General features: G+C 39.5%; 1 protein-coding gene across 5 annotated transcripts in view; it reads left to right on the top strand.

Moving 5' to 3' along the window:
* The window catches only part of MCTP1 (multiple C2 and transmembrane domain containing 1), a 1,234,258-nt gene extending 1,216,180 nt beyond the window's left edge, over positions 1-18,078 (top strand). For all 5 annotated transcript variants that reach the window (XM_073589970.1, XM_073590053.1, XM_073589912.1 and 2 more), the window contains 4 exons: positions 293-402; positions 2,254-2,363; positions 9,447-9,544; positions 16,964-18,078. In XM_073589970.1, coding sequence (XP_073446071.1) covers positions 293-402; positions 2,254-2,363; positions 9,447-9,544; positions 16,964-17,035 — 390 coding nt within the window. In that variant the 3' untranslated portion in view covers positions 17,036-18,078. The remainder of the gene's footprint in view (positions 1-292; positions 403-2,253; positions 2,364-9,446; positions 9,545-16,963) is intronic.
* The last annotated feature ends 423 nt before the right edge of the window (positions 18,079-18,501 follow it).

Raw genomic sequence — 18,501 nt, 5'->3', positions numbered from 1 at the left:
TTGACAAATTCATTCATGCTGGCAATACTTTTACAGATTGCGTTAACCGAATATGCTTTGTGTAGTAAGTGTAAAATCAGGCTTCCTGTCCTCAATATCTAACAAAAACGACCCTTATTAGAACTATACAACCATGCCGTAATGGACATCTCTACAGACTGTATCGCTTCCAGCAATTATGATCACAATACAGGATATTTTTTGGCCATATCCTTGCAGTAAATCATCAAGCACTATGTAATGCATATGATGATATAGTTAGGTAATGATCCTCATTTTGTTTTTCTCTAAGGACTGTGAGAAGAAAGGTTTTATGAATAAACTGTATGCTATCCAGGAGGTCTGTGTCAGTGTCCAAAGTGTCCTTGATGAAGTAGCTTCCATTGGTGAAAGGATAAAGAAGTAAGTGTCCTCAGTACTCGCTGACTGATAAGAACATTATCATAGGCAAGCCATTATACAGAGTGGACCTACTAAATTATTAGGCCTCATTCACACATTCAATAATCACATACATCCACTATCCATGTGTTTCACAGAACATTGTGTGATCAATAAAAGTGATGTCACTTGCAGGGGCGACTCTGGTGTCTGCTCACTCATTCTTTTCATACAATGTGCAATGACAGTGCACTCTGTTGCCACTCGGCAAGAGAGCGAATTGTCACTGTGCACTGAGGAGAACAGTACACAGTGACAAGATCCTACTTAACTGCCATCGGAATTGACAATTGACACATGCTCAATAGAGCAAAGACTAACCTAGCCTCTGAAACGGACGATTCTAATGATGCTATGTTTCAGGGTGGGGGCAGAAGCCTGATGACGACTTGTTTGAGTCTTACAATGTACACTGGGATTCTCAAACAATGTATTATCAAAGAGGAAGTGATAGAAAAAATAAACAAGTTAAACAGAGCAGTGAGGGAAAGATAGGATATGTTTAATTAAAGTATATTAGAAAAATATAGGATTATGAAATTAGAGATTTAGGAATAGAATAAAACTTAGTTTTGGACCACCTCTTTAATAAATTTTGGACTACTAGTAAGTTCCACAATTGGATGTGTTAAAAAAAATTGTCCTGTGCTAAGATAATCTTATAAATGTGCCCCTGCTGTGTACTGTGTAATGGCTGTGTCCGAACATGCAGAGCTGCTCCAGTTTATGGTTGAAACATACCATAGGTCCAGGTCTGTGGAGAAAGTATGTCAATTATGATGCATGAGTATACATATGAAGCAGCAAGGACTCACAGCTGCTAAATTCACCTGCTTTGTTTTATCACAGGAGCGAGTGTTTTACTGCTGCGTCTTTAGAGCTCATCATCATAAATTAAGTCAGTGACGTAGGAGATCTAGTGTGCACACCTCATAGGACAGAACATAGCAGTATCATATGGATAAGATTAGCACAGCACAAAACATTTTTTAACACATCCAATTGTGGAACTCTTTATTATTCCAAAAGCTTTTTATTAAAATGTATTTTGTCCCTGAGAAAAGTATTTTCTTCCTTGTCCATTTAATGATCCAAGTGCTACTAAAGTGAAAATGACCTTAAACTTTTACAGCAGAACATTGATAAGCATTAAAAGTAATTAGCAAAAATAACTGTCAATCTGTCAACAGCAGCTTGTTGACTGTTTCCAGTTAGCAGCACAAAGCTCTGAATACAAAGAAAGGTTTTAGATTTTGCTTTCAGTGACTATACAGCGAATGTCGTTTGAAAAGCTAATTTTCACATACTGACTAGTGTCTAATTATAATTCAGTTGTCTCTGATCAGATTTGGTAATAATGCATGTTTTATGCTAACAGTGTATATAAAATTCCCATTCTCTATCGGTTACTGTATATGGCTCCACTACAGCCCATATATTAATAGGACTGTGGATGAAATGGGTGATTTATACACATATACATTTGCTGCTGTTTGAAGACATGATAGAATGTTATTATTCATGATGAAGAGCTCGACGGTCGATATTCCCAGTTAAGTGTATTATTTCTAGTAAGTGACTTATTGGATATTGAGCAGTGATTAATAGGTGCCATTGTCTGCAATGCTGTTGAGATACAATTTATTTGGCACCATTTATCTCTGCATTTCTTCTCGTGCACATCCAGGAGGAGGGAATGAAGAGTAATATGCCTACATGTCTCATTTAGACGTGCGCACTTTATTTGTTATGTCTTTTATTAGATATATGAGAGGATTAGACGTGTGACTCATGCCATTTTTTTCCATGTAGCACATTCAACTGGACGGTCCCATTCTTAACCTGGCTGGCAATTATCGCCCTTTGTGTGCTTACGGCAGTGCTATATTTTATCCCGCTCAGATACATCGTTCTTCTGTGGGGTAGGTAACACATTGTTTGAGCTATTGATGCCGCTTAGTGATAAGTGTTTTATAAGAGAATGACTGATAGAATCAGCAGCTGGAACATCTATGACTCAAGAAAAAAGGGCAGAAAAAACCCCACCGGCCTCTAATTAAAATGGAAATTTTGTCTATTATTCTAAACCATATTATTAAAAGGGTGTCTCCTTTCGCAAACATTTCGGCACCGGCTGCAGTCTGTTAAAACATGATAAACCATACTGTACTCACCTTCCTCAGGTCCAATGCTTCTCATGGTGTTTGGTATTGGCTGTTGCGGGGCTGACATCATATCAACAGTGTGGCAGCCAGTCAATGAGGTCAGCGACTATGAACAGATGTTCCATGTACATGGGCAGAGCTGTTGAGCTCACAGAATGTTTTTTTGCGTTATCGACATGTCATCAGCACTGCAGCCAATGCAAGACACTGGTAGCAGTGGCGTAGACTCAGTGTTGGAACCATGGAAGGTGAGCACAGGACGAATTGTTACATTTTGACAAACTGTAGCCAGGGCCAATCATCATCTGATAGAGGACAACCCCTTTAAATTTGCAGTATAGCTTTAGGCCCTTCTTATTGTCTTTTGATCAGTTTTATGAAATTCTGATAGTGTGCAATAGAAATGAAAGAAACAATTCTTAATAGCCCAATATGTCTGCACCCGGAAAAATGTTTGCCAGGTAAAGTTTTAAATAAGCAAGATTTGCTTACTTTGGTAGCGATGCTAAAAGTTTAAAACCTTGTGTCGTATGTCAGTAGCTGCAGCCTTGTGCCTCTTTCCACTCTACTAATCAGTACACTAGGCCATGATTCCAACTCATAATTTAAGGGTTTTTTAAGTCACTCTTCTTTTTTTTGTCTTGTGATATTTTTTGCCACTTTTGTGCCAAATTTTTCAAAATGATGCAAGTGGTTCATGAATTTTGCGCAAATTCAAAAATGGTCTGTGTTTTTGGCTTAACTCTTCTTGCAACTCTTTAGTTGTAAAAATGTGCTAAAATGACTGGCATGCATAATACCAATTCAGGGGAGAACTGTAGAACATTTTGCGACTTTTTGAAATGTCGCAAATGATGAATCCAACGAAAACACGTGAAAACCCTAATCTCTTCTTACACTGCTCAAAAAAATAAAGGGAACACTAAGATACCACATCGCAGATATTACTGAATGAAATATTGCAGCTGCAAATCTTTATTCATTACATAGTGGCATACGTTGAGAACAAGAAAACATAAAAATGATCAATGTAAATCAAAATTAATATCCCATGGAGGTCTGGATGTGGAAGGATACTCAAAATCAAAGTGGAAAATCAAATTACAGGCTGATCCAACTTCAGTGGAAATGCCTCAAGACAAGGAAATGATGCTCAGTAGTGTGTGTGTGGCCTCCACGTGCCTGTTTGACCACCCTACGACACCTGGGCATGCTCCTGATGAGTTGGCGGATGTTGTCATGAGGGATCTCCTCCCAGACCTGGACTAAAGCATCCGCCAACTCCTGGACAGTCTGTGGTGCAACGGGACATTGATGGATGGAGCGAGACATGATGTCCCAGATGTGTTCAATCGGATTCAAGTCTGGGGAATGGGCGGGCCAGTCCTTAGCTTCAATGTCTTCATCTTGCAGGAACTGCTGACACACTCCAGCCACATGAGGTCTGGCATTGTCCTGCATTAGGAGGAACCCATGGCCAACCTCCCCAGCATATGGTCTCACAAGGGGTCTGAGGATCTCATCTCGGTACCTAATGGCAGTCAGGCTACCTCTGGCGAGCACATGGAGTGCTGCACGGCCCTCCAAAGAAATGCCACCCCACACCATTACTGACCCACTGCCAAACCGGTCATGCTGAAGGATGTTGCAGGCAGCAGATCGCTCTCCATGGCGTCTCCAGACTCTGTCACGTCTGTCACATGTGCTCAGTGTGAACCTGATTTCATCTGTGAAGAGCACAGGGCGCCAGTGGCTAATTTGCCAATCCTGGTGTTCTGTTGTAAATGACAAGCGTCCTGAAAGGTGTTAGGCTGTGAGCATAACCCCCATCTGTGGACGTTGGACACTCAGACCATCCTCATGGAGACAGTTTCTAACCGTTGGTGCAGACACATGCACATTTGTGGCCCGCTGGAGGTCATTTTGCAGGGCTCTGGTAGTGCTCCTCCTATTCCTCCTTGCACAAAGACGGAGGTAGCGGTCCTGCTGCTGGGTTGTTGCCCTCCTACAACCCCTCCACATCTACTGGTGTACTGGCCTGTCTCCTGGTAGCGCCTCCAGCCTCTGGACACTACGCTGACAGACACAGCAAACCTTCTTGCCACAGCTCGCATTGATGTGCCATCCTGGATGAGCTGCACTACCTGAGCCACTTGTGTGGGTTGTAGAGTCCATCTCATGCTACCACGAGTGTGAAAGCACAACCATCATTCAAAATTGACCAAACCATCAGCCAGTAAGCATTGGTACTGAGATGTGGTTTGCGATGCCCACCTGCAGAACCACTCCTTTATTGAGTGTGTCTTGATAATTGCCAATAATTTCCATCTGTTGTCTATTCTATTTGCACAACAGCATGTGAAATTGATTGTCAATCAGTGTTGCTTCCTAAGTGGACAGTTTGATTTCACAGAAGTTTGATTTACTTGGAGTTATATTCTGTTGTTTAAGTGTTTCCTTTATTTTTTTGAGCAGTGTACATGTGAAAAGTAGAAAGAGTGTAATCCGCCACTGCTCTGATGGTCTCTGCTAGGACTAGAGGTGATGATGTCCAACCTACCAGTTACTTGACTGCTGAGGTCACTGATTGGATGCAACAGTCAGGTGACTGAAGAATGGGCTGTCATCACACTAGTAGTGATGATATTCAGAGCACCAATGGTTAGAACATGATCACGCCTGGTCTCAATGAAGATCATTAGAGTAGCAGCAATTTGGTGGCAGGGGATTCTAGTGGTAAGTATTGCTTTATTTCCTTTTAAAATGATCCCTACCCTCCATATACTTTTGAAATGTAGCGAAATATCCTTTTAAAAAAACCTACTTGGTTTATCAATGCATCTATCTTATGGACATAAAAAAATTTGTAGATAGTCTTTAAATAAATGTAATAGTAATATAGAAACATAAGTAGGTAGAAGAATAGATATAAACTTTCTATTGTTTATAGAGTGCCAACGTATATGAAAGAACTGTACATTGATTGTCATCATTAATATCGGTCCCTAACTCTATGGGACTAAAAGTATATTTTCCACAAAGGCTGGTACCAAGTGACTTAATGGTATCTGTTAGGGGTGTGTGAGGAAAACAGGAAAATCAAGTAAGCAGAAGAACATGGAAACTGTCTGCAGACATTGGCCTTTGCCGCATTCCTATCTTGGCGTACTAACCATCGTGCCAATAGTGACAGTGAATGAAGAAGAAGACTGATAGTATTATTCATTCCTTGCTACAGTATCTCACATTGTACCATTACTAGCAGAAGAGTTGGACTACAGCATGGTAGGACTCCATAGTACAGATGTGATACAGAGGGGCACAATGGCCACATTAGGTATCACAGAGCTTTCCTATACTAGGTCTACTCTAGACCTTCTAAGGCTACATTCACAGATCTGTGTGACACGTCTGTGTGCTGTGCGTTTTATCCTTGGACAGTACAGGGACCGATGGAGTTTGATTGATCCATATACACACGTGGTCAAAATTCTTGGTACCCCTCGGTTAATGACAGAAAAACCCACAATGGTGACAGAAATAACTTGAATCTGACAAAAGAAATAATAACTAAAAAAATCTATGATAATGAACTAATGAAAGTCAGACATTGCTTTTCAGCCATGCTTCCACGGAATGTAAAAAAAAAAAAAAAAAAAAACTCATGAAATAAACCTGGACAGAAATGATGGTACTCCTGAAAATACAGTATATTGAGCCCCATAAAATGCTCCATACAGTATAAGATGGGCAACATTTATTGCTCCATACCGAATGGGCCCCATATAATGCTCCATACAGAATAAGCCCCATATAATGCTCCATACAGTATATGATGTGCCCCATATAATGAATGATCCATATATAATTGGCCCCATATAATGGTCCATATATAACTGACCCCATATACTGCACCATATGTAATTTGCCTCATATAATACTCCATATATAATTGGCCCCATAAACTGCTCCATATATAATTGGCCCCATATAATGCTCCATATTTAATTGGTGCCATATAATGCTCCATATATAATTGGCTCTATATACTGCTCCTTATGTAATTGGTCCCATAAGATGCTCCAAACATTAAAGAAAAAATGAAATACTCACATCTCCTCACTGGCTGCTGCTCCACTACAGACTCCTCAGAGTCAGCATCTTCCGGCTCTCTGCACTAGTCAAGTCATCGCGCCCTCTGACCTCAACATCACAGAGTCAGGAGACGTGGAAGATGTAGCAGTGGTGGAACGGATAGAAGTGTCGCAAGTGCCAAGACCCGGGAGAAGGTGGAGGGGGCCCCCATAGCGTGCTGGTGTCCCTGATGGTGAGTGGGCCTCCTGCCTGCTCAGGGCCTCAGGCACTTGCCTGGGTGCGCCAGGTGCTGACGCCAGCCCTGTATCTATAGATAGATAGATAGATAGATGAAATACAAGTGTTTCTAAATAAATTAGAATATCATCAAAAAGTTAATTTATTTCAGTTCTTCAATACAAAAAGTGAAACTCATATATTGTATAGAGTCATTACAGAGTGATGTATTGCAAGTGTTTATTTCTGTTAATGTTGATGATTATGACTTACAGCCAATGAGAACCCAAAAGTCATTATCTCAGTAAATTAGAATACTTTATAACACCAGCTTGAAAAAAGATTTTAAAATCCAAAATATTGGCCTACTGAAATATATGTTTTACAACTTGATTCAATTGATTTTTCTATAACTCATAATGCAGATTATGGTGCTGAATTGTTCCATATGTTGTGGCTGAATGTGCAGCAGATGTATAATGTGTGGGCATACATTGCATATGCAGTTACCGTAAGTGTCTGTATGCAGCTCTTCTGGTCTCTGTGGATGAGGCTGGAATATTTTCTATATATCTCTGTCACCTAACTCCAATTCATTATTCCTGCCATAAAGCGCACCCCCTGCAGGAGAGTCCACACAGACAATAAAGGCACAAAGAGTGTGAGGGAAACTATGACGAGTGTGCTTTACAGATTATAGGTGGTCAATGATCACCATCATCAGTTTTTCAGTTGCTATCTCTAAGGGGTGCCATGTCTAGGAACACAAGTAGTATAAAGGCCCCCACACACATTAGACTAATGTCAGCGGAGTAGGAATGCAGCAGTCTGCAGTCACATACAGTGGACAACCCCTTTAGCTGAGAATCTGTCGGTGAGCTCATTCTGCCAGGGGGTTTGTCTTTATTTTACTTTGCTTTGCTCAATTGATTTATAACTATATCAAAGTTCACATCAACTATGATGTGGTCAGTAGTCATCATAAGTCAACATAATGGATTTCTGAAAAAGACAGATAAAAGAGTTACGATTTCCCCAACAAATGATCTCACTGACGGATTTTCTGTTAAATCATTCTGCAGTCATTCCATTAAAAGGAACAAAAGTGCTTGTAAATGAAAAATGGTGCAATATATTTAATGATATTGTAACAATTTTTTTTGCCCAAAATAACTGCATTTCATTAATAAAATATTGTCGCCTAATGTAGCCATATCACTTAAAGGTTTTGAATATGACTTTTCTCCCTTTATAGGGTTTACTTAAAGAAGCACTCCTCCCATGAAAGTTTTTATCCTCTTAATATATTGTAGTCATCATATTATGTAGCACTGTGCACTTACAATTGCTCATTTTGCCTTTCTACCCAATTAATTCTTCTCTTTTCCATTAGCTCTATGACATCACGTGATTAAAAACTGACTAGTTGAATACTTCTAAGGTCTACGTAGAAACATGAGGTCAGTTTTCTCTGTATGACTCACGAGTCACTGCAAAAATTCCTGGCATAGGGGAGAAGGGAGCAGCTGTGTCAGGAGGTGAAGAGGGGGATGATTTATGCAGGGACAAGAGTCTTCCTGTTTCTACATAGAGCAGCGAAGAATTACCTGGGTAGAAAGGCAAAATGAGCAATTGTAAGTACACAGTGTTGTATAATATGATGACTATAATATAGTAAGTAAGAGAATAAAAACTCTGATGGGAGGAAGAGTGCTTCTTTTACTGAAGCAAACAGGTTTTGTCTTTCCTCTGTCTATATTATTCTTAGCACCATCACAGTCAGGCCTAAACCTGATGTCAGTATACCTAATTTTTCTTATTACTTTATTTTCACTTCATGCCTGTACAACCATTTTATCTATAATGAATTACGGTATATATTTTGAAGAATTCAAATTTACAAACTTTGCACTTCATTAAAAGTTGATCGCCTCTCACCATCCACTCTTCTCATTAAAGAGGTTGTCCACTGCTTTTTCATTGATGACCTATCCTTAGGATAGGTCATCAATGTCTGATCCCGATCAGCTTTTATGGGGGTCAGCGGCCGGAACTGCACAATTGCGGAGCTGCTCCGTCTTCTGATAATGGCGGCAGCTGGGTACTACACATCCATCTCCTACTCAAATCAATAGGAGGCGGATGTGTAGTACCCTGCCGCCGACCCAACCAGAAACTGAGCAGCTCTGTAATTGGGCAGTTCCAGCCAGCGGCCGTTGCCGACACGGAGAACAGCTAATCTGACGGGGTGCCGAGTGTCGGACCCCGACTGATCAGACATTGATGACTTATCTTAGGAATAGGTCATCAATGAAAAAAGTAGTGGGCAACCTCTTTAATAGCTGTGTGAAGTTCTTTTGGTAAAACAGATAAGAGTTCGTATCAGTATTTGGTGAAGTCACATAATGGTGGTTGTAGGGCAGTGCAGGTTTTCTTTCATAATGACGATCAGTTCAAATGAGAATGGATTGTATCCAATATTATGGTTAATGTATTTAAGTCATGTTTTCTTTTATTCTGCAATTGCAGGAATAAATAAGTTTACAAAGAAGATTCGTAGTCCGTATATGATTGACAATAATGAGATTCTCGACTTCCTCACCAGAGTTCCTTCTGATGTGCAGCTGGTAGGTGCCATACATTCTCTACATGACCATTGTGCCTCTCTTTATTATATTAAAAGGGTGGTCTGAAGGTGAAAGTAAATTTTATCTAAATCTCTATGTATTTGATGCCATATTCTAAACTCTTTTGTTATATACTTGCTGTAAAAATTCCCTATCCTTCCCTACCTACACTATCTAGCTACTAGTCTATTGTTTTTACTTCCTGTCTAATGACAATTTAAGAACCCAAGTGCATCTTGGAATACGCAAACGTAGAGCAGGGGGCAGAAGCTGAGGTCAGTGCCACAACCCGCCCCTGAAGCAAAGCTCTTTCAGGGTTGGAGCTGGTCCCTGCTCTGTGTGTTGTGCACAGTGACAGTGCCCACTCTCTTGTCAGCTCAGATCACCAGTAATGAGTCAGCAACACAGCGGTGTTACAGTACACAGCGTTCAGAAGGTCAGCACCACCCCCACAGGTGACATCACTGGTCTCTGCCAGGCATTGTAACAAATCATCCTAAGATAGGAAAAGAGCGACCAGAATGGTGACCGGTCTGCAAACCCTGTCTTGAGGAAAGGTTGCAGGATTTGGGAATGTTTAGCTTGCAAAAGAGAAGACTGAGAGGAGTCTTAATAGCTGTCTACAAATATCTCAAGGGTTGTCACATTGTAGAAGGATCCTCTTTATTCTCATTTGCATAAGGAAAGACTAGAAGCAATGGAATGAAACTGAATGGGAGGAGACACAGATTAGATATTAGAAAAAACTTTTTGACAGAGTGATCAATGAGTGGAACAGACTGCCACGAGAGGTGGTGAGTCCTCCTTCAATAGAAGTCTTCAAACAGAGGCTGGACAGACATCTGACTGGGATGATTTAGCGAATCCTGCTTTGAGCAAGGGGTTGGACCAGATGGCCCAGGAGGTCCCTTCCAACTCTATGATTCTATAAAAATAGATTCTATAAAAATACATAAAATATAGACTAGCAGTTTGATAGTGTACTTCGGGAATTGTGGGGAATTTTTAAAATAAGTATATTAGGAAATAGCTTAGATTATGGCATCAAATAGATAGGGATTTAGATAAAATTTTGTTTCAACTTCAGACCACCCCTTTAATGACACTGTCCCCCCTCTGCACCTGAAGTTTCAGTATTTTGAAAATGATCAATGGATTTGTAGTAAAGAGCACTTATAGAGGAAAGATATTATTTCTACTGACAACCATTAATGCCACCACCAGCGACTACCTTCTCCAACACAATGCAGAAGTAGAAACATCGGTGACACAATGCACTACTAATCTGTAAAATAAAACTTAACCATCCTCTGGGAACAGACCTAAACATACCTAAACATAAAGGGGTTTTTTAGGCTTGAAGTAAATGTCTGCAGTCATTTTATTGGACTGCAGATCGGGAAATCTTGATAGTGAGCAACTATGTATGCTGTCAGGTTTCTCTTTGATGGCCAGATAGGGCTGGCAGTCACATACCAGCTAAATTTTCATCCCCTTCTCTCAAGTTTCTCTTAACGTTCTATTTTCATCCACTTTGTTGTGTATACTATTTAGAGAAGTGGATAAGAATCTAATCAATACATGACTGCCTGCTCGATCTGTCAATTGAGGAGATTCCCGGCAGTATGCGTAATGCGCACAGTAAAGATTTGCCAGTCTATTGACTAGATGATCCTAAGGAAACACTGTCTTACAGAATGGGTTACTTTGGATCCTAGTAGCATAAAGGTACCCCCCTTCATATACTAGTTCTTCTGGTGTCAATTTTTAAATGAAATACTTCTAAAGCACCTGAAAGACAGGAGATAAAAGAAACATATTGACATGAACAAGTGGATCTGCACCCAAAGGTTCCAAATTAGGTTCCTTTAACCACCTGAAATTTGGGGATAATGCACAATGCAATATATATTTTAATGTTGCTTGACACATTGTTTTACTTGCATGTTACAAAATATGTACTGTATACATGCATGTGCCTGATAATGGGACATTGGAAATAGGGTCCTCTTATCAGGCACATTCCTCATTTATTAGTAACTAGTAGAATACCCACGGCTTCGCTCGCAGAAAATATGTTAAATTGTTTGTTATGGTAGCTAAAGTAAAATTTTCAGTGTCACCCTGAAATTGACATTTTCAGAGTGCTACAGTAAAAAAAAAATTCCACTTTAAATTTTTATTATTTTGGCATTTTACTAATTTGTCGAGCCGCGAGTTATGTTGTTCACTAGTCTCAGCTCTTTGACACAATTTTGCTTTCTTAGCTTTTGGATGAACTTGCCCAATAGATGGTCGTTTTTTGGACAGCATTTTAAAAAACAGTCCATAGTATTATGACCATTTAGTATTCACCTGACACTGATAAGAGATGTAATAGGATGAATAGTAAATACAGAGCAGCCCTCACACAGTATTACTATGACCTGAAGGAGCTCACATCTCAGTAATGAACACCACCTCACAGGCAGACTTGTCTAGCTGCCCATAGCAACCAATAAGAGCTCAGCTTTCACTTTACCTCAGCAGCTTCAGTGATGAAAACTTTCTGTATAGTAAGCAATAATGACAATCTTACTATGAGGCATTTTTCGCCTGACCAATATTGCTGCTCAATAATGTTCGTCCATGTGCTTAGGGTGCATCCATCTGAGTGTGTTTGCATGCGTGTGGTCCTTGCCTGCATGCGCGTGCGTGTGTGTGGTGTGCATGTGGTATTTATGAGGTGGTGTTGTGGTATTTGTGGGGTGCTGTTTGTGTTGTGTGTGTCTAGAGTGGTTTGGTGTTTGTGTGGTGTGTTGTGGCATTTATGTGGTGTTGTGCTTGTGGGTTGGTGTATGTGTGCTGTCTGTGTGATGTTTGTATCGTGTTTGTGAAATGTTTGTGTGTTGTGTGTGGTGGTGTGGCCCCTTTAGCAGTGACTCTTTGGCGCCGTCACTGTAATACGTCCGTCAGTCACAACTGTTGTTTTCCCCTCAGCACTTTTACTTTCACCTTCACATTTCTTCATTATATGTATAGGGCTTAACTTTGGGAGCCCTAATCTCATGATGGGGGGAAGCTAGCGAGATTTAACATGCGTAGCTTTCTGCTCCTGTGGGTGGAGAGGGTGCATGCCAAATTTCACCCAAATCAGGCGAGAACTGTGGATTTGTATAGAGCGGGCTACTACAGATTTCACATTTCCTCATTATATGTATAGGACCTAACTTCGGGGGCCCCAATCTCATGACATGAGGATGCTAGTGAGATGTAACATGCGCAGTATTCTGCTCCTGTGGGTGGAGAGGGGGCGTGCCAAATTTCACCCAAATCGGGAGAGAACTGTGGATTTGTATAGAGCGGGCTACTACAGATTTCACATTTCCCCATTATATGTATAGGACCTAACTTCGGGGGCCCCAATCTCATGACGTGAGGATGCTAATGAGATGTAACATGCGCAGTATTCTGCTCCTGTGGGTGGAGAGGGGGCGTGCCAAATTTCACCCAAATCGGGAGAGAACTGTGGATTTGTCTAGAGCGGGCTACTACAGATTTTGAGTTTTATATGTATAGATGAAGCCCCTGCAATATCTCCAGACATGGTGATGGTAGATAGGTCAGGAACCACACTAGCAAATAAAAAGTACAGATCGATCACAAATTCCATTTGCATTGAACGATATAAGGTATTTTACTCAAGTTATTTTGGGAACGAAATGGCATAGTGTAGCTAAGTGGTAATGTCTGTGAATTCTCCCCAGTGTATAGATTTTATTACTAATGTATGCTGTATATCATCAGGTGGCTTACATTTTAGCCTTTTTCTCTACTTATAAACTGTATACAGAGACAGACCTTTATATATAAAGCTATTTATTTTGTACATTGCTGATCTTCATTATTTTTGAGTTGCTGCTTTTCCATAGGGAAGATAATGGCAAACAGCCCAGAGCCCTCTCAAAGCTACAGCTTAAAATGAGGGGTCTTGCTCCTTAACCTGCTAATTTATAGTTGACAAACTGAGTGATACGGAGTATCTGTGTCCAAGAAATTGTGTTAAACACCGGCCTCCCTTACTGACACTCTGTATGACATCCATTGTCTTTTACAGCACAAGTACTGAAGGTACAATCTATTATAGCAGTTATCATGTTAATACTATCTGTATATTATATTATTATATATGGAAAATTGCAAAGATCGGAACAAGCAGCTCACGCCGCTATATGACTGAGATCCTTAGCACAGGGGAAGCCACTCCTGCTAGACTCAGTGCTAAATACATCCAATAGAAATAAACTCATCCAGCCGAAAATTCTGGTACAAAATCAAACTTTATTCCAGTGCGATTAAGAAATGAATGACATCTTCAATTTCATCCAGTAATATAGTATAAGTTTCTGACTGTAAACAAGTCCTTAATCACATATCCATGGTTCACAGTGAGAAACACATAGGAAATTTATACTATGTTGCTGGATGAAATTGAAGATGTCATTCATTTTTTAATCGCACTGGAATAAAGTTCGATTTTTTTTGTATATATATATATATATATATGTTATTTGCGCTGATATGTATCCTAGAATACCAGAGTTTACCTTAAATCAAAACACGAAAAAAACAAGCATAAAAACGTGCAAAACTGCGCGAGTAAAAAGCATAACCCTAATGATGATTACAAAGTCTAATAAATCATATGGAGCCACATTTCTAGATGGACTGTTTTACCTTTTTTAAGGCGAGTATGTCCAATGAATTAGTGTCCGTGGTATCCACTAGGAATAGAGTCCTTCCCAGGTAGAGAGAAATGGTGGCTGTGAAAGATCTTCTGGGGCGCTGTCCCGGCCGATGACAGGCGTCCCTCAGTGTCTGTATCACGCGGTGCACGTGAATAGAGTATACTCAGTAGGAGCCAGGAAGGTGTGATAAGCCTGCAGGGATCCCTGACGAAGGAATCAGAGAATTCCGAAATTCATTGGATTATTGGTCCAGATCATGCTCCGTAGCCAGTCACATGATCAATCACGTTACCGTGACATCACGGAAAGTCCTGCAGGCTTATCGCACCTTGTACCGACATACAACATTAAAAAAAATTCTCAAAATGTTTAGCTACTCTTTATAAATGCTTCTCAAATGTAAATTAGTTACCAAAATAAAGGAGCAGATTACTATGCAAATTGATTAATCCTGCAAAAAAAAAGCAATATATAAATAGAAATTATTAGAAAAACTATATAACCTAAAATCTTATCTCAGAGGAGTACAGGGAAATCCCTAATGCAGACCACAACAAAACCCACATAGAACAAAAGACAGGATAGGAAATAACATAATTTATAGTGAAAATCATTTGTAAATGATATATACGGTAGTACTAGTTATATCAAGTATATGTACCAGAAACAGACTAGTAACTATACTCAAAATAATAATAAATTAATATTGATATTTAATCACCAATCTGATCATAACATGATTTATGAATGTTGATCATCAAATAACAGCATGATTCTAGAAAGTAATCTGATGACATAATCCCAATGGGTGTAACGCCTCTAATATAAAACCTCTAGTACATGTAGTACAGTAATACCAAGTGCTAGCTATCATGAACATCTGATCACAACATGATTTTAGAATGTAGAATTACCTGAAGACAAGATGTTGATAAATATAATCCCTCTAGTGCAGACACTTAGGCAGGAGTCCCGCAATCTTTGTCAGGAGGTTCAAGGTTCGTAGACATGTCATTAGATAATATTACTTTCTAAAATCACTAGATGTTCTTCCTTTGTAAATCTTCCTATGATCAGACTGTTGATTGCTTTTTGGCTAGTAATTATTTATGATACATCTTAGGCAGCAAGGTGGCTCAGTGGTTAGCAGTGTTGTTTTGCAGCGCTGGGATCCTGGATTCAAATCTCACCAAGGACAATACATGCAAGGAGTTTGTATGTTCTCACTGTGTTTTCTTCAGTTTCTTCCCAAATTATAAAGATACTGTATACTGGTAGGATTGTTTGATTTAGATTGTTCGCTCCGATAAATACATTGATGAAATCTGTAAAACAGTGTGGCCCTATATAAGTGAGTGAAAGAAATAAACACATATTTTATACCACGATCCTCCTTTAATTTATTATTATTATTATTATGAATATAGTTACTAGTCTCTTGCTGGTACTTGGTTCAACTATATGTATCATTTGTAACTTATTTTGACTACAAGTTGTGTCATCTTCTCTTCTCTTTTGTTTTTATGTGTTTTTTGGTGGTCTGCATTGGGGATTCCATTGTACTTTTGGGTTTACTTATTCCTATAATCAATAAAGTAATTTATTTTCTATTTTGTATTACATATTTAGCAGATTGTAAATTATGTACTATTCTAATTGAGCCTGAATTGTGGCACATGCTTTTTGTGCTCAAAAGTCTCACTCCTTTCCTGAAAAGAAGAGTGACTTAGCAGGGATAAACCAGATTACACAAAGATATTAGCACAATGGTTTCGAGTAGCGTGCTTCCCAAACTCCAGTCCTCACTGTCCCCAACAGATTACAGTATGTTTTCAGAATTTCCTTAGTATTGCTCAGGTGAGAGAACCTGTTGCAATTTCTGATGCCTTAATAATGCCATAAATCCTGAAAACATGATCTGTTCGGGACCGTGAGGACTGGAGTTTGGGAAACATCGATTGAGCGTAAGCTAACCAAGAAGTTGAATAAGGTTAGACAAAGGTGTCTAAAAATGCACCAAGATTGGTCAGCAAGCGCCATTATCATACATTTGTAGTATCTAGTCTTTTTCATCAGGATTATAACTATTGGTAAGTGTAAATTTACACATGGCCAATCAAAAATCAAAATTCATGTGTATGTCGCCAAAAACTCTCTCGCCAACTCATTGGTATCCCGTGTGTGCTGCCGAGAACATTAACTAGGTATAGTACCAGAAAGATGATCTTAACAATCCTTCTTTTGCTACACAGTTTTGTTGGCTATGTGAACAGGGCCAGAAACCAGCATCAATCAATTTGTATATAGTTGATCAGTGCTCATTTATTGGCAAAAATCAGCCTGTCAAATATAGCAATAACTCACTTCACAGACAGTTCTTGGTGGAAAATCCATTGCTTGACGCCATTGTCTGCTTAGAGAATGCTCGTTTCTTACCAAATATATGTCGGGGTACACTCATGAAAGAACATCATGCAAACCCAAATGTCCAAAGATCCCAGCTTCTTTTCCAGCCATAGTTTTCTCATTTCTGCTCCAACTTCTCCCTTCCTTCCTATCTTTCTATCTCATATTTCCCAATCCCAGCTGTGACCTTAATTCTGTTCTCAGGCTGATAAATCTGGCTAATTCCTTCTATTACAACAAATCATCCACTGACCACTTTTATCTCTGATTTTGTATGTATAAACAGGTGCAATATCGGGAATTAAAACCAGACGCCGGTCACAGCCCCAGCAAGAGGAAGAAAAATAATCTTGGTTAGCCGGTGCTACGCATGGAGGAGAACGGCATCTGCTCGCCGCTGAAAAAGGGAAGCCCTGCGGCCTCACTCGCATTCTCATTGTTTATGTTCCCTTATACTGTATTTTTTATCATGATTGTGACAATTTGTATATATTGTATAAAGGCAGATACCATTGTACAATACGAATTTGATATAAACTGGGGAGGTTCATGTCTTGCTGTGTGAACGCTGTGCTCGGGTCAGTGGCGTGATGCTGTAAATGAGACAGCATTCGGGATAGTGTAGATATTGTCTTCTATTAGTACATGGCTGAGATAGGCTGCACACTATATGCACATGCTTTAGCCAAAAAAGCTATACTTCTCATACCGAGTGATTCTTTGGATTTTTAAAGAAGAATATGCACTTTTGGATTCAGTGCCTAGCAGTTCCCAGTTTTTGGTGTATTAGCTCAGGCTTGTGTGGTCTACTAGAATATTTAAGCTTTGGTGTCATTCATTCTATGATGTGTCCCTCAAGCTCCTCAGCTGCTTAGGATATCAAACATACAATCATCCTCTTCAAGCAAATGAACCAAAATAAGGGAAATATTTTGTTTGCACAAGAAAAAAATGTAAATCTATAATAATGGACTCCTTATGATAAATTAACCAAGGAACAAAATTGAAATTTCAGTCAATAACCTACTTCCAGGGAACATCTTAAAGGGGATTTTATTACATAATAGCAAACAGAGGAAGCATTACTCATCCATTAACGCCTCTGTCACTCCAACACTACAGGTCAGGTAGTTCCTGACTGCCCAGCAGTGATAACTTCACATTCTCCATTTACATATACACGTGAACGCTGCAGTCATTCACTGCAAAAAGTCATAGCTGCAAAACTGTCAGGGACCAAAGCGACAGCATTGGAATGACAGGGCATTTATTGGGTGAGAGTTTTTTATATTTATATTATATTACAGCTTTCTTAATATTCTAGTCAACTACTTTGAAATGTAATTTCACATATTATATATAACTTACTGTGAAAAAGTTTTAGGCAGGTGTGGAAAAATGCTGAAAAATAGAAAAAAAGTAAAAATGCAAAGCAAACGAGCAAAGGAAAAATCTAAATCAAATATTTGGTGTAATCTCCCTTTCCCTTCAAAACAGCATCAAAGCTTGACTAACCACAAATCTTCAGTGGATGTAGACTTTTACATATCCCAAACAATAAGCCAATTGCATTAAAGGGAGAAAAAATGTTGACATGTTCCTTTTAAGAACTATATTCAGCATAAAGAAAAGTAAGGAGTCCTGGAAGTGATGATATGACCCTACACAGCCCTGATCTCAAGATCCTCGATTTTGTCTGGGATTACAAGAGAGAGAAGGATTTGCACAAGCCTGTAGCCACAGAAGGCCCCTTTCACACATCAGTTTTTTTGCTATTAGTCGCAATCTGTCGAATTTTGAAAAAAACGAATCCGGCGACTGATG

The sequence above is a fragment of the Dendrobates tinctorius genome, unplaced genomic scaffold, assembly GCF_039654945.1.
Source record: "Dendrobates tinctorius isolate UK_male_01 unplaced genomic scaffold, ASM3965494v1 ptg000003l, whole genome shotgun sequence".
NCBI classification, from domain to species: Eukaryota; Metazoa; Chordata; class Amphibia; order Anura; family Dendrobatidae; genus Dendrobates; species Dendrobates tinctorius.
The sequence above is the reverse complement of the archived record's forward strand: the minus strand, read 5'-3'. Positions and strand labels throughout refer to the sequence as shown.